The 12,880-nt window shown below is 60.6% G+C and overlaps 4 protein-coding genes across 5 annotated transcripts in view; 1 reads left to right on the top strand and 3 right to left on the bottom strand.

Moving 5' to 3' along the window:
• The window catches only part of KDM2A (lysine demethylase 2A), a 48,945-nt gene extending 48,204 nt beyond the window's left edge, over positions 1-741 (bottom strand). Inside the window, exons 1-2 of one of the 2 annotated variants that reach the window (XM_068148144.1) lie at positions 676-741; positions 208-235 (exon numbers count right to left, since the gene is read on the bottom strand). In XM_068148144.1, coding sequence (XP_068004245.1) covers positions 208-235; positions 676-695 — 48 coding nt within the window. In that variant the 5' untranslated portion in view covers positions 696-741. Of the gene's footprint in view, positions 1-207; positions 236-608; positions 647-675 lie in introns of those variants that run through there. The other variant, XM_068148145.1, reaches the window with a different exon arrangement.
• Positions 742-1,722: 981 nt separating this feature from the next.
• Positions 1,723-3,952, bottom strand: RHOD (ras homolog family member D). The gene is made up of 5 exons (XM_068148150.1): positions 3,777-3,952; positions 3,131-3,218; positions 2,660-2,769; positions 2,434-2,568; positions 1,723-2,334 (listed from the first exon to the last, which is right to left on the bottom strand). Exons 1-5 carry the CDS (start codon positions 3,903-3,905, stop codon positions 2,167-2,169), a joined length of 630 nt encoding a protein of 209 aa, XP_068004251.1. The 5' UTR covers positions 3,906-3,952; the 3' UTR covers positions 1,723-2,166.
• A 2,661-nt stretch (positions 3,953-6,613) lies between these two features.
• LOC137445950 (mas-related G-protein coupled receptor member H-like) lies at positions 6,614-7,889 on the top strand. The gene is made up of 2 exons (XM_068148149.1): positions 6,614-6,648; positions 6,952-7,889. Exon 2 carries the CDS (start codon positions 6,978-6,980, stop codon positions 7,887-7,889), a length of 912 nt encoding a protein of 303 aa, XP_068004250.1. The 5' UTR covers positions 6,614-6,648; positions 6,952-6,977.
• Positions 7,890-10,578: 2,689 nt separating this feature from the next.
• On the bottom strand, positions 10,579-12,838 carry LOC137446214 (mas-related G-protein coupled receptor member H-like). Its single transcript, XM_068148604.1, has 2 exons — positions 12,390-12,838; positions 10,579-12,086 (listed from the first exon to the last, which is right to left on the bottom strand). Exon 2 carries the CDS (start codon positions 12,032-12,034, stop codon positions 11,123-11,125), a length of 912 nt encoding a protein of 303 aa, XP_068004705.1. The 5' UTR covers positions 12,035-12,086; positions 12,390-12,838; the 3' UTR covers positions 10,579-11,122.
• Between the last annotated feature and the right edge of the window lie 42 nt (positions 12,839-12,880).

The following is a 12,880-nucleotide window of genomic DNA, read 5'->3' as shown; positions in this document are numbered from 1 at the left end:
CCCCGACGCCCACCCAACGTCCCGGCCCGGCCTCTCGGGGCCCCGCAAGGGAAGGGGCGACCGCCCGCGCCCTGCCAGCCGGGACACCGCTGCCGCCGCCCGCTCCCTCCCCGGGGGCTCGGGAAAACTTAGGGGTCAGGCCGGGGGTCGGCGAGCCGGTACCGGTCCCCCCCCGCCCCCCCGCTTCGCCCTCGGCGAGTGGCTCACCAGGTCTCTCCTGCGCCTTTGTCCTCTTCTAACGCCGAAACGGGGAGAAATGCAAGAGACGGAGGAGGAATCCCCGAGTCAGGCAGCGATCGAGCCCCGGGCTCGGGCCCGGCCCGCCGGCCGCGCCGCCCCCCCGGCCCCGTCGCCGTCCGTCCGTCCTTCCTTCCCTCCCTCCCCCTCCGCCCTGCGCCCCGCCGTCTTCAGCGCGGCCACCGTGGCGAGTGGACGCTGTCAGCCCCGCCGGCCACCGCGGGCCGCTGCCCGCTCCGGCGGGCCCCGCTCCCCGGCCCGGCGCCGCGTCCACCGGGCACCGCGTCCCCGTTTCCCCCCACCATCACCTCCGCCGCACCCCGCCGCACCCCATCCCCGCCGCCGGGTAGCCGGACCGCCGGCAGCCTCACCACCACCCGCCGCCCCGTCCCGCCGCCGCCGCCGCCCCCCCGGCCGGGACACGGCTCCCCTCCTCACACAGGAGCCGCCGCCGCCATTTTGAACCCGTCAGAGTCTCACATACACACTGCCTCGGCCGCCGCACTGCGCCTGCGCCGCCCGCAACCTCCCCTGACCCCCCCCCGCCGCCGCCTCCGCCGCCCGCTCTGCGCATGAGCCTCTGCCTCCCCTCCCCTCAGCGCCCCTAGAGCTCCGGGGGCGCGCACGCACCTCGGCGGCCCCGCCCCGCCGGCGCGGGAGCGAGCGCGCAAGCGCGGATTGGACACTGGCTCCGCCCCTCCGCTTGACCCTGCCCTCCACGCGGGGCTCCGCCCCGTGTGGCCGCGCATGCGCCTGCGGCCGGCTCCCGCAGCTGTAGGGGCTCTGTAAGAGCAGTGTGGGGGTTGCGCACGTGTAGGGGGCGCGCAGGCGTCGCATACATCCCCCTTGGGCACGGCTGTGCACACCCACAGTGACGCGGTGAGGGTCTGTACGCATAGAGACGGGGCTATGTGCACGTACGTATGTCTGCGCAGCTATACATACAGCTGTGCGTAGACACGTGCACGCCCAGATCCCTATGGAGATAAGCGCGCCCGTACGTATGTGCGCGTGCAGGCATGTCAACGCAGACAGGAGCGTTTGTGCACACGTATATGCATGTGGCACACACCCGTGTACATGCAGCACTTGCCTGTGTAGGTGCAGCACACACACAGACACCCCTATACACATGCAGCACACCCCTGTGTATGTGCAGCGCACCCCTATGGACACGCAGCACACGCCTGTTGATGTGCACACCGCTATATACATGCAGCTCACTCCTATACACCTGCAGCTCACCCCTATACGTGTGTATACACCCCCATAGAGATGCTGCACACCCCTATGCACCTGCAGCTTACCCCTGTATATGTGTACACACCCCTGTATACATGCAGCTCACCCCTATAAGCCTGCACACACCCCTACATATACATGCAGCTCACCCATATACACACATGCAGCTCACCCATATACACACATGCAGCACATGTGCACCCCCAGCCAAAAACGAGGAGGGGGATGGTTCCCAGAGGCCACTTCTGTGTCCCACGCTGACGTACGTTAAGCTTTAATGGCAGAGCTGCCCCAAAGTCCCCCTGTGTCACCCCTCCCATGCTGGCCTGCCAGCAGGAGGGGGACCTCTCCCCACATCAGTTCTCTGCACCCAGATCTCATCTGCTCAGTGCAGGCAGAGGACTCTTGGATGCTGGTGAGACAGTTTCTCCGTGCCCAGGGTCGTCCGGCAAGGGGACCGGATGGTGGCAGTGGAGGTCCAGTGGTGGCGGATGAAGTCTGGCAGCAGCTGGCATCCCAGGCACTGGGGAGGACAGCAGCAGGTCCCGGGTGTTGGTGAGGGGACAAGACGGTGACAGCTGAGATCCAGTGGTGACAGAGAAGCTCTGTCAGCAGCTGGCATCCCAGGCACTGTCCCAAGCCGAGGGGACAGCAGCAGGTCCCTAGGGCGGTGCCAGGGGCAGGGGCTCAGCAGAGCACGCAGCCCCTGCGGGGTCGCCTCCGGCGCTGGCCGCGGCGCGCAGCGTGGAGGGCAGCAGCACAGGCCCTCACGAAGATGTCCCCAACGTTCTCCCGGTACCTGGCCGAGCACTCCAAGTAGGACACAGCGCGGACCTGCCGGGCCATGGCTTCTCCCTGCGGGGAGTCATGGGGTCAGACCCCCGCCAGACACCCCAGCTCCCCCGCTGCCCCATGCTGGGGCTATCCCTGGCTCATTGAGGGGACGGCACTCGCCTGCTGGTAGGAGATGGGCTCCAGGCGTCCCTCCTGCAGCTTGGCCAGCACCTCCTGGTCCCGCCGCAGGTCGGTCTTGCAGCCCACCAGCAGCACCGGGACACCCTTGCAGAAGTGGTTCACCTCTGGGTACCACTGTTGGGGGGACACACGTCACTCAGGGGATGGGGACGTGGGATGGGCAGCGCTGCTGGCTCCATGCCACCTCCCCCAGGGGCTTCCTTGCCTTGGTGAGGATATTTTCATAGCTGTTTGGGCTGGTGACGTCAAAGCAGATGAGGACGACGTTGGCGTTGGCGTAGGACAAGGGACGAAGCCTGTCGTAGTCTTCCTGTCCTGCCCGGGGAAGAAGCAGACCATTGTGCACCAGCTCCCTGCTGGGCTGGGTGCCTCCCAGCCTGGGAACACATCAGCCCCTCCAGCCCGGGAACACATCAGCCCCTCCAGCCCGGGAACACATCAGCCCCTCCAGCCTGGGAACACATCAGCCCCTCCAGCCCGGGAACACATCAGCCCCTCCAGCCCGGGGGCTCAAGTGGCAGTGCTGAAAGTGACATCCTCAGGGACCGGAGGATGGGGTTAACTCTTCGTTTCCCATGGTCCCAAGCTTTGACCCACAGGTGTGGGACACCCCAAAACCCGTGAGACAGAGGCATGGGGGGGAGACAACTGCCTGCCTTGTCACCTCATGTCCCACCTGCTGTGTCCCAGAGGTGGATCTTCACGGGCTTGCCACCAACCTGGATGGAGGCTGTGTACTTCTCAAACACGGTGGGGACATACACCTGGAGGGGACAGGGAGACATGAGACAGCGGACAGTGACAGACGGGGCCCCCACGGGAGTGTGTGCCCAGTACGGGGCATGGGGAAGTACCTGAGGTCAGGAGAAGGAACCAACAGGGCAGGAGATAGTGGTGCCACCCTGGTGCAGATGAAGTGGGGACCCTCCTTGCCCCCCCACAGTCCAGGGCAACACCAAGCCTCAGGCAGCCAGGATGTCCCAGCAGGACCCAGCAGAGAGGTTCTGGGGCACCTCTGGTCTGCTCCCCATCCTTGCCCCCCCCTTGCCGCGGAACAGACCCTGCTCCCCATCCTGTTTCCTGCCAGGTGAGGCACAGATGCCCATCCACCTGCCAAGGGTGTGCCACCCTGGAGCCCTGTCAGCCCTGCACTGGGCCACCCCCGCTGCCAGTCCCCCCAGTCCTGTCTCCTGCTGTAAACCACACCACCGCCACTGCCGTGCCCATCCCATCCCGCTGCCCTTTGTCCGTGCCACCACTTGGGGACGGTGATCCCACCCACCCTGGCACTGAGGGGTCCCAGGGGACAGAGAGGTTGGTACCTTGGGGAAGTCTCCCCTGGCGAAGGCCACCAGCAGAGACGTCTTCCCGCAGCCCCCATCCCCGACGACGACCACCTTGATCTCGGTCTCGGCGGGTCCCGGGCTCTGCCCCCCACGCTCCTGCTGCATGGGGGCAGCCGATGGAGCCACAGAGCCTGTCTGGCCGCGACGGGGACAGGGACAAGGCAGCGGGTGGCACCCGCCCAGTCCAGGGTGCGGCCACCACCCAACAGCCGGACCCGCCCCTGGCGTCGCTTCGGGCTGGGGTCATGCAGGTGGCACTGGACGGGGCTGCGGCATGGCTGGCAGACAGGCATGGTGCCCACACTCGTACAGGCACACTCATGCCGCCTTGCACACTCATGCCGCCTTGCACACACGCCCTGTGCATGCCCAGGACCCTTCTGCAGGTGGGTGGCACACGCATGGCACATGCTGGTCACCCCTGCCGTGCTCCATCTCATGCCAACTCACACATGTATGACTCCATCCCACTCGTGAAGCCCCTTGGGCACACACATGTACGACTCCATGCTGTGCCTGAAGCTCCTTGGCACACCCCCCTGGCCTGCAGGACCACCTCCTCCCCACACTCTTCCGTGCAGTGCCCTTTCACACGTGTCCATAGGTGCACAATCACACACCTGGTGTGTCCCCACCTGCTCCGTGCCCCGCTGCAGGCAGGGACCCTCCCCAGTGCCCTGCAGCCTGGCTTTTATTGCCCCAAATACCTCAGGAGGCAAAGTCCAGGGTGGAGAGCGCTACAGGAGTGGGGGTGACTCACAGCTCTGTCACTCCCCCCCACCCCTTCTCGGTGCCAACCCTTCTGTCACACCAGGTGATGTGTCACCTGCCATGCTGAGCTGTGCCCTGTTGGGAAGCTCTTTCCCTGGTACTCAGCCCACCCAGCTTGGCAGCCCCCAGCCCATGGTTTCTTCCTGGTGACACCAACATGCTGCTGCCTGCCTGGCTTTGTCTGGGGACATGCCAACCCAGCACTGTACCCAAGGGGCCAGACAGTGCCATGCCACACTGACCACCCTGTATTACCCCAGAAATCCTTGCCCACCTCCTCTGGCATGAGGACCTCCTCCATCCCACTCTGGGAGCTCTGAGGGATTTGGGACATGGGGGATCTCTGAGTGGTGGCTGGGCTCAGGGTGCCCCAGGAATGGGTGCCCCCTCCAACCAGCTCCCCAGTTGTTGTGGGTGCACTGGGTGAGCTGAGCAGGAGTGTTAGTGGTCCTGGGTGGCAACTGGACAACTTAAGGAGGCAAAGAAGCAGAGGGCATCCAGAGCTGAAGGGGTGCTCTGCCCACTGTCCAGCCATGCATGAGGGGCTATGGAGGGCAGCAGTGCCACTGTGGGGAGAAACAAGAGATCATGTCACCCACATCCCAGCCTGGAGACCCCTGAGACCTCTTTTGTCTGGTGAGTTCTCTCCCCTGCCACCCCAGGGCTTTGCACGGGGCGAGTGGATGTGTCTGGTGTGGGACTGAAAATACGCAGGGGTGGCACCATGTGTGCTGCTCCCTGCCATTCCCCACAGCCCTGTGGTTGGTCCTGCTCTCCAACCATTGGTCCTCCTTAGCTCCCTTGGTGGGAATCAGCCCATGTGGGAATCCCCTGCAATCCCCAGAGCAGCTGGGGCAAGTCTGATCCAACATCCTCAGCCGGGAGAAGAGGAGGATCTGAGGAGACCAATATCTCAAGGGGTCCTGCAGGAAAGATGGAAAAGGATTTTTTCACAAGGGCCTGTGGTGCCAGGACAAGGGGCAATGAATGGTTCTGAACTAGAGCAGGGTAGATTTAGATTGGATATTAGGAAGGAGTTGTTTACTATGAGGGTGGTGGAACACTGGAGCAGGTTACCCAGGCAAGTTGTGGGCTCTTCATCCCTGGAAGTGTTCAAGGACAGGTTGGATGAGGCTCTAAGCAACCTGGGCTAGTGGGAGGTGTCCCTGCCCACAGCAGAGGGGTTGGAACTAGATGATCTTTAAGGTCCCTTCCAAACCAGACCATTCTATGATTTCCTGATGCCATTCTTAGCCCTGTTTTGGAGCAGGGGCTGTTATGTCTGCAGGCTTGGTGTCCTCCTCTTCTTCTACATAAGGTTGATGTTACTGAGGGACAGCCCTGGCTTGGATTTTGGATTGGGGCTAACTGGAGCAGTAGCTGCTCCCAGCCAGCATGGCTGGGACCCCTCTGGGGATCCTCTGGGCCCTGTCTGGGTCACTTTTGGGTGTTGGTGCGAGATGGTTCATTTGTGATGTGCTTCATTCCCAGTTCTGGCTGTGAACTCCTTAGGCTGCTGGGTGCTGGGACAGTTGGAGCCCTTTCCTTGGGCCTTGCTTCTTTGGGCTGTTTGCTCAGAATGTGAGCTTAGCTTGAATTTCCATCCAGGCCTGATGGACAACATAGATGGAGGAGAAGCAGAGACAATTCACATGCTGGGAAGCTGGAAGCCAAATGGACCCAATAATGGAGAGTCTCAGAAGGATGCAGGGCGAGGGGAGGAAACTGGAGCTCAATTAAATAGTTAGGAAGGTGGCAATTATCAGTCTAATGAGGTATGGGTTGGAATCCTAAAAGCATCAAAATTCTTTCACAGCAAGATGTAGCAGCTGCAGGATCCATCCCCTGGGGTATTCTCTTGGATAAAGCATTTCCTTTCCCGCAAGACCAAGAGAAATCTGACAGGAGAAGCAGCTCTGTGCTGCAGCCTGTGGCTCTGAAACTGCCCAGTGCTCACCACCTGACCTGTGAGCTTGCAGAAACGCCCCAAATTGCAGCATTGTTTGGAGGTCTGGAGGGCTGCTCAGGTCTTCTGAGGACGTGGAGACCCCAGTGTTCTTCATCTGAGAAGATTGTGGTAAGGAGAACTGGAGGGGGGGAGTGTGTCCCACTTGAAGCTGCTGCCTGGACAGGTAGGGCGTTGGGATCACAGCCTTGGAGCTCCCTGCAGCCCCTCTCGTTGTTCCCACGCACATCCTTCCATGCACGGAGCTCCTCCACCCTTCTCCACTGACCCCCCAGCCCATCACTGGAGAGGCAGCCACTTCCCCACCTTCCTGTCACTCCCCTGTCCCCACCCCTGCAGTGCCACAGCACCAGGACCCCTCTCCCTGACATGTTCTTTGGGCTCCCACTAACTCCTCGTCCGCTCTGACCGCAGCCGGGGACTGTGTCCCACCTGCCACCATGGAGTGGAACCAGGCATCCCCAGCTCCCACACCTGCCATGCTGAAGGCTGAGGAAGACCTCTGCAGGGTAGAGGTGACCGACATGGCCATCGATGGAGTCACACTGCTCATCTGCCTCTGCGGGCTGCTGGGCAACAGCGCTGTCCTCTGGCTCCTCGGCTTCCGCATCAAGAGGAACCCCATCACTGTCTACATCTTCAACCTGGCCGTAGCTGACTTCACCTTCCTCCTCTTCATGGTCATCTCCTCCACCCTCTACATGATCGACAACGTCTGCTCCGCTGCGGTGTCCCCGACCTACCTGAGGTCGCTTTTCCTGCTCTCTCTCTTCTCCTACAACATGGGCCTGTACCTCCTGACGGCCATCAGCATCGAGAGGTGTGTCTCCGTCCTCTGCCCGCTCTGGTACCGCTGCCGCCGCCCCCGCTGCTTGTCACCCTTGATGTGTGTCCTGCTCTGGGCTCTCTCTGTTGCTGTCATCGCTGCGGTGACTTCTCTGTGCCTGCTGCACGAGCACGAGCCCTGCCAGATGGCTCTCATCTCCATGTATGCCCTCAACTTCCTCATCTTTGCACCACCCATGGTCATTGCCAATGTGATTCTCTTCGTTAAGGTCCTGTGTGGCTCCAAGCGACGGCAACCCAAGAGGCTCTACATTGTTATCTTCCTCACCGTCCTCTTCTTTCTCATCTTCGGGGTTCCCCTCAGCATCTGGAGTTTCCTGCAGCAGTTCAGCTACTCCTTTGCTTCCTCCCAGGTTGTTTTCTTGCTTGCTTGCATCAACAGCAGCATCAACCCCTTCATCTACTTCTTGGTGGGGAGCTGCCACAGGCGCTGCTCCTTGGTGTCCCTCCAGGTGGCCTTCCAGAGAGTCTTTGAAGAGACAGCTGTCATCACGACCTTCAACTAAGAGGCCACTGTGTCCACACTGGCTGTGCTGCCTGCCTTGGCTTCACACTCAGCTGCCCATCTTTCCCATCTTCATTCCATCCTCATCATCATCCCTGTTCCCACCCAATCCTATCCCAACCCATCTTCATGCTCATCCCCATACCAAGCCAGTCCCATCTCAATCTGCTCTCATCCCTATCCCCATCCTCTCCCCATCCCCATCCTACATCCCATCCTCTCCTCATCTCCACTCAGTTCCATCGTAGGCCAGCCCAGCCCAGTCCCAATCCATCCCCTACCCAACCCAGCCCTATCCCCTACCCATCCCAACCTATTCCAATCCCTATCTCTACCCCAATCCCCATCTCAGCCCACCTCCATGTCTGCTTCCCATCCTCATCTACACTCAATGCCATCCCAGCCTATCCCATCCTCTACTCAGCCCAGCCCAGCCCAGCCCAGCCCATCCCCTACTCATCCCATCCCCTCCAAATCCCCTTCCCCATCTCAACCCATCTCCATCTCTGCTCCCCATCCCGTCCCGTCCCGTCTCGCTCTGTGCTCAGCGCTCTCGCTGCCGGACGCAGCCAGTGGAGCTTTGCTGCCCTCTAGCGGTGTAATTGCAGATGGGAGCCTTGCGGCACCACCCCGCTCCCGCTGCCCGTCTCTTGCCTTCCCCGACTCGGGCACTCCCCGGTTGAAGCTCCTTCCCCTGTCCAGCTCCGGCCCCGCTTCCCCCGCCCCAATAAACGCCGCTGGCTCCGTCCGCTGCTTCCCGGTGCTCCCGTTCCTCTCGTTCCTCTCCGGGGGTGGGGGATCTGCAGAACCAGGGGTCAACTTTTATGGAGCAGGAGGTCTCCCTGATAAACAGCCCCCACCAAAAGCTTATGTGGTGGCCCAGGGTGCACAATCCATAGGGAGGGACTGGAGCCTCCAGTGTGGGGCTGGCCAGGGTTGAGAGGGGTGAGGGAGGGCTTCATGGCAGAGTAAGATTTAGTGAGACTGGCTGAAGGGTGCAGGATGTGATAGAGTTGTCATAGGCAGTGTGGGATGTGGTGGGACTACTGGGAAGGTGTGGGGCTGGCCAAGGCAATGTGGCATGTAGTAGGGTTGCCATGGAGGGTGTAGGATGTGGTGAGGTTGGCATGGAGAGTGTGGGATCTAGGGGTGCTGGTAGGAAGGGGTGGGACGTGGTGAGGCTTGCTGGGGAGTATAGGAGGTGGTGAGGCTATATAGGGGGATGTGTTGGGGAGGTTAGTGGGGAGGTGTGGGATGTGGTGGGGCTGGTGGAGGTGTGCAGGAGGTGGGGGGGGGGGGGGTGGCCAGGGAGTGTAGGATGTGGTAGGGTTGGCATGAGGGGTGTAGGATGTGGTGGGGCTGGTGGGAAGGTGTGGGATATGGTGGGTCAACACTCAGGAGGACAGGAGAAACACCAACCCCAGGCACAGCCATGGGAGAGCAGTACAGGAGGCTGCCCCCAGCAGTTTGGCATGCACCCTGAGGATGGACAGCTTTCCTTCCTTCTGCCTCTATGATGGCACTGGGGGAAACAAGCCTGGTGTGATGGTGCTTGGTCTGGAGCCAACTGATGTACCTCTGATGGCTCCAACACCATCTTCCCACACACTCCACTGCTGTGACCAGAGGCTTTGACACCAGCTAAGACCTTGGCAAAGCCACAGGAAGGTGGGCAGTGCCCCATGGAACTCGTGGTGACCAAAAGATGTGACACCAAGCTCCTGGAAGGTGGTGGCTGAGCTGGGGGGACCATGGACTTGCCTTCCTCTTGCTGCCACTCCATCCTGGCCTGCTGAAGGAGAAATGCTCCAGCCTGCCAGAGCTCTAAGAGTCCTTTACACTTAGACCTGGTTCTTAAGATTAAACCCAAAATATCTGGGGAGATGTTTGTTGTGAGGCTAATGAAACAGTCTGGGACCACCACCAGACCCCTGGGGTCAGCCTGCCCACACCAGGTGTGCTGGCATGGTCCCAGCTCTGGCCATCATTTGTTGGCACTATTTTTGCTCTAGTGAGCAGGGGATCATGGAACAGTTCTAGTTGGAAAAGACCTTTAAGGTCATAGAGTCCAACCCTTCACCCAGCCCTGCCAGGGCACCACTAAACCATGGCCCTCAGCACCACAGCTCCAGGGCTTTGAAACCTCTCCAGGGATGGGGACTCCACCACTGCCCTGGAGCCTGGGCCAGGCCTTGACAACCCTTTCAGTGAAGTTGTTCCTCATGTCCAAACTAAACCTCCCTTGGGGCAACTTGAGGCCATTTCTCCCTGTCCTGCCACTTGCTTCTTGGGAGAAGAGTCTGACCCCCACCTGGCTCCAGCCTCCTTGCAGGGAGCTGCAGAGAGCCAGAAGTCTCCCCTCAGCCTCCTTTGCTCCAGGCTCAACACCCCCAGCTCCCTCTGCTGCTCCTCCCCAGCCCTCTTCTCCAGCTTTGCTGCCCTTCTCTGGACATGCTCCAGCCCCTCAATGTCCCCAGACTGAACCCAAGATTCCAGCTGTGGCCTCACCAGTGCCAAGTCCAGGGGGATAATCCCTGCCCTGGTCCTGCTGGCAACTCTTGCTGATCCAGGTCAGGATGCTGGAGGCCTTCTCAGTCACCTGGGCACACAAACCCTGTGTGTGTCTCTAGCCCCTCCACCCACGTGCCCAGCCCGCAGCAAGACCCAGAGGAAGCTGAATGCAGCTCAGGGGGTGCAGGATGCTGTTTATTGCTCTCAGGCAGTGGTGGGATACAGCAGCTGGGCACCAGCAGCTGGGAAAGGTGGTGGGGATGTGGCAAAGCCTGCTGAGGATCCATGGCTCCCTCCACACTGGCACTGCAGCAGGTGTGAGGGGAGAAGAGCTTGGAGATGCTGCAGGAGGATGAGAGGGGCTCAGGACACCGGATGGGTTTTACTCCAGCTCTGTACATGAGCCAGAGATTCCCAAAGCCCAGGAGCACTTGGGCTTCTGGAGTATGTTCTCCTCGGGGGAATAGAGCCCTAGGAGCTGGGCTGGGCTGGCAGGGAGGAGGAGCTCCATGCTCCACCACACTCCTTGCAGAGAATCCCTGCTCACATTGCCCTTGGTGAGGTCCCTGTTCTCCTCTTCTGCACGGGGACAGGGTGACACCCTGAGAGGCTGACATGGAGAGGACGGCATCAGGAGAAGCTCTTCAGGCATGCATTAACCTGGCTGCTCAGAGAAAAACTCAGGCACTGTCCCAGGGCCCCAAGCAGAGCGGTGGAGAAGCTTCAGCAGGCTGGGGGCAGCGTGTCCATGGTGGTGTCATTGCCCTCTGCCAGCTCCTCAAAGACCCTCCGGAAGGCCACCGGGAGGGACACCAAGGAGCAGCGCCTGCGGCAGCTCCCCACCAAGAAGTAGATGAAGGGGTTGATGCTGCTGTTGATGCAGGCAAGCAAGAAAACAACCTGGGAGGAAGCAAAGGAGTAGCTGAACTGCTGCAGGAAGCTCCAGATGCTGAGGGGAAGAGCGAAGAGGAGGAAGAAGAGGACGGTGAGGAAGATAACGATGGAGAGCATCCAGGGTTGGTGCTGCTGGGAACCACAACGAGCCTTAATGAAGAGGATTGTGCTGGCAATGACCATGGGCGGTGCAAAGATGAGGAAGTTGAGGGCATACATGGAGATGAGAGCCATCTGGCAGGGCTCGTGCTCGTGCAGCAGGCACAGAGAAGTCACCGCAGCGATGACAGCGACGGAGAGAGCCCAGAGCAGGACACACATCACGACTGATAAGTGCTGGGGGCGGTGGCAGCTGGAGTAGAGGACGGAGACACACCTCTCGATGCTGATGGCCGTCAGGAGGTACAGGCCCATGTTGTAGGAGAAGAGAGAGAGCAGGAAAAGCGACCTCAGGTAGGTCGGGGACACCGCAGCGGAGCAGACGTTGTCGATCATGTAGAGGGTGGAGGAGATGACCATGAAGAGGAGGAAGGTGAAGTCAGCTACGGCCAGGTTGAGGATGTAGACAGTGATGGGGTTCCTCTTGATGCGGAAGCCGAGGAGCCAGAGGACAGCGCTGTTGCCCAGCAGCCCGCAGAGGCAGATGAGCAGTGTGACTCCATCGATGGCCATGTCGGTCACCTCTACCCTGCAGAGGTCTTCCTCAGCCTTCAGCATGGCAGGTGTGGGAGCTGGAGCCATGTGGTTCACCTCCAGGGCTGGATGTGGGCAGGTGGTGGGATGTGGTCCCTGGCTGTGGTCAGAGTGGAGGAGGGGTTAGTGGTTTGGAGAAGCCAGGGTTGAGCTGCCTGCCCCCTCGCCAGCTCCCTGCACTGGGAAGGCACCAGTGGGGTGCAAGAGGGACATACTAGGGAAGGGAGTGGTGGTCGTGGTGGGAGAGGGAAGGGAGGAAGAAGCAGGTTCACCAGAAGATGCAGAAGTGCAGTGCATCAGGGAGAGGACTGCCTGTCACCAGGAGAAGATGGGAGGGAGTTTGCTGCTGGCGGTGGATGCTGGAGGAAGTGGAGGTGGGGATGAAATAGAACACTGCACTCACCTGTGAGCTTTGGTGAAGCAGCAGGCAAGGGCTGGCTGTCCAGCTGGACTCAGGCAGATCAGTGTTGGTGTCCTGGCCTCTCACACTCCCTTCGGGCACATATCCTGAACTGGATCCTCCCAGGACAGCTGCACAAAGAAGGAAGTCCCCAGGAGGTCCCCGTTCTTGTCCCACCGGCTCCTCTCAGTTCCCTGCCTCCCTGGTGTGCCCCTCAGCAGTTCTGGCTGCTCCCCAGCTGTGATGGGGTCGTGGGGGAGTTGGGAAGGGTTTTGTAAGCAGCTACGTCAGAGCTCTTCTTCCTCCACTTTGTTTATCTGCTCCTTTTTTTTTTTCACCCACAGAGGAAGTGGCTTTTGCCAGAAGCTCCACAAGAAGAATTTTGTGAATGGCTCCTCGTTTACTCCTGATTAGAAACACTCCTCCCAGGACAACCACCCACTTGCTGGCTGCTTTCCTTCTCCTGGAAGCTTTCTATCATGCTTCGTTTAGCC

The sequence above is a fragment of the Melanerpes formicivorus genome, unplaced genomic scaffold (assembly GCF_026170545.1).
Source record: "Melanerpes formicivorus ecotype bairdi unplaced genomic scaffold, bMelFor1.0.p_v2 SCAF_16, whole genome shotgun sequence".
Taxonomy (NCBI): domain Eukaryota; kingdom Metazoa; phylum Chordata; class Aves; order Piciformes; family Picidae; genus Melanerpes; species Melanerpes formicivorus.
This window is presented reverse-complemented; position numbering and strand designations above follow the sequence as displayed.

Excerpts from the sequence above, each read along its gene's own strand:
- RHOD (XM_068148150.1), bottom strand. The coding sequence starts at position 3,905 with ATGCAGCAGGAGCGTGGGGGGCAGAGCCCGGGACCCGCCGAGACCGAG. Across the intron at positions 3,219-3,776 it reads CCAGGGGAGACTTCCCCAAG|GTGTATGTCCCCACCGTGTT; the intron begins GTACCAACCTCT and ends TGTCCCCTCCAG. Across the intron at positions 2,569-2,659 it reads ATGAAAATATCCTCACCAAG|TGGTACCCAGAGGTGAACCA; the intron begins GCAAGGAAGCCC and ends TCCCCCCAACAG.
- LOC137445950 (XM_068148149.1), top strand. The coding sequence starts at position 6,978 with ATGGAGTGGAACCAGGCATCCCCAGCTCCCACACCTGCCATGCTGAAG.
- LOC137446214 (XM_068148604.1), bottom strand. The coding sequence starts at position 12,034 with ATGGCTCCAGCTCCCACACCTGCCATGCTGAAGGCTGAGGAAGACCTC.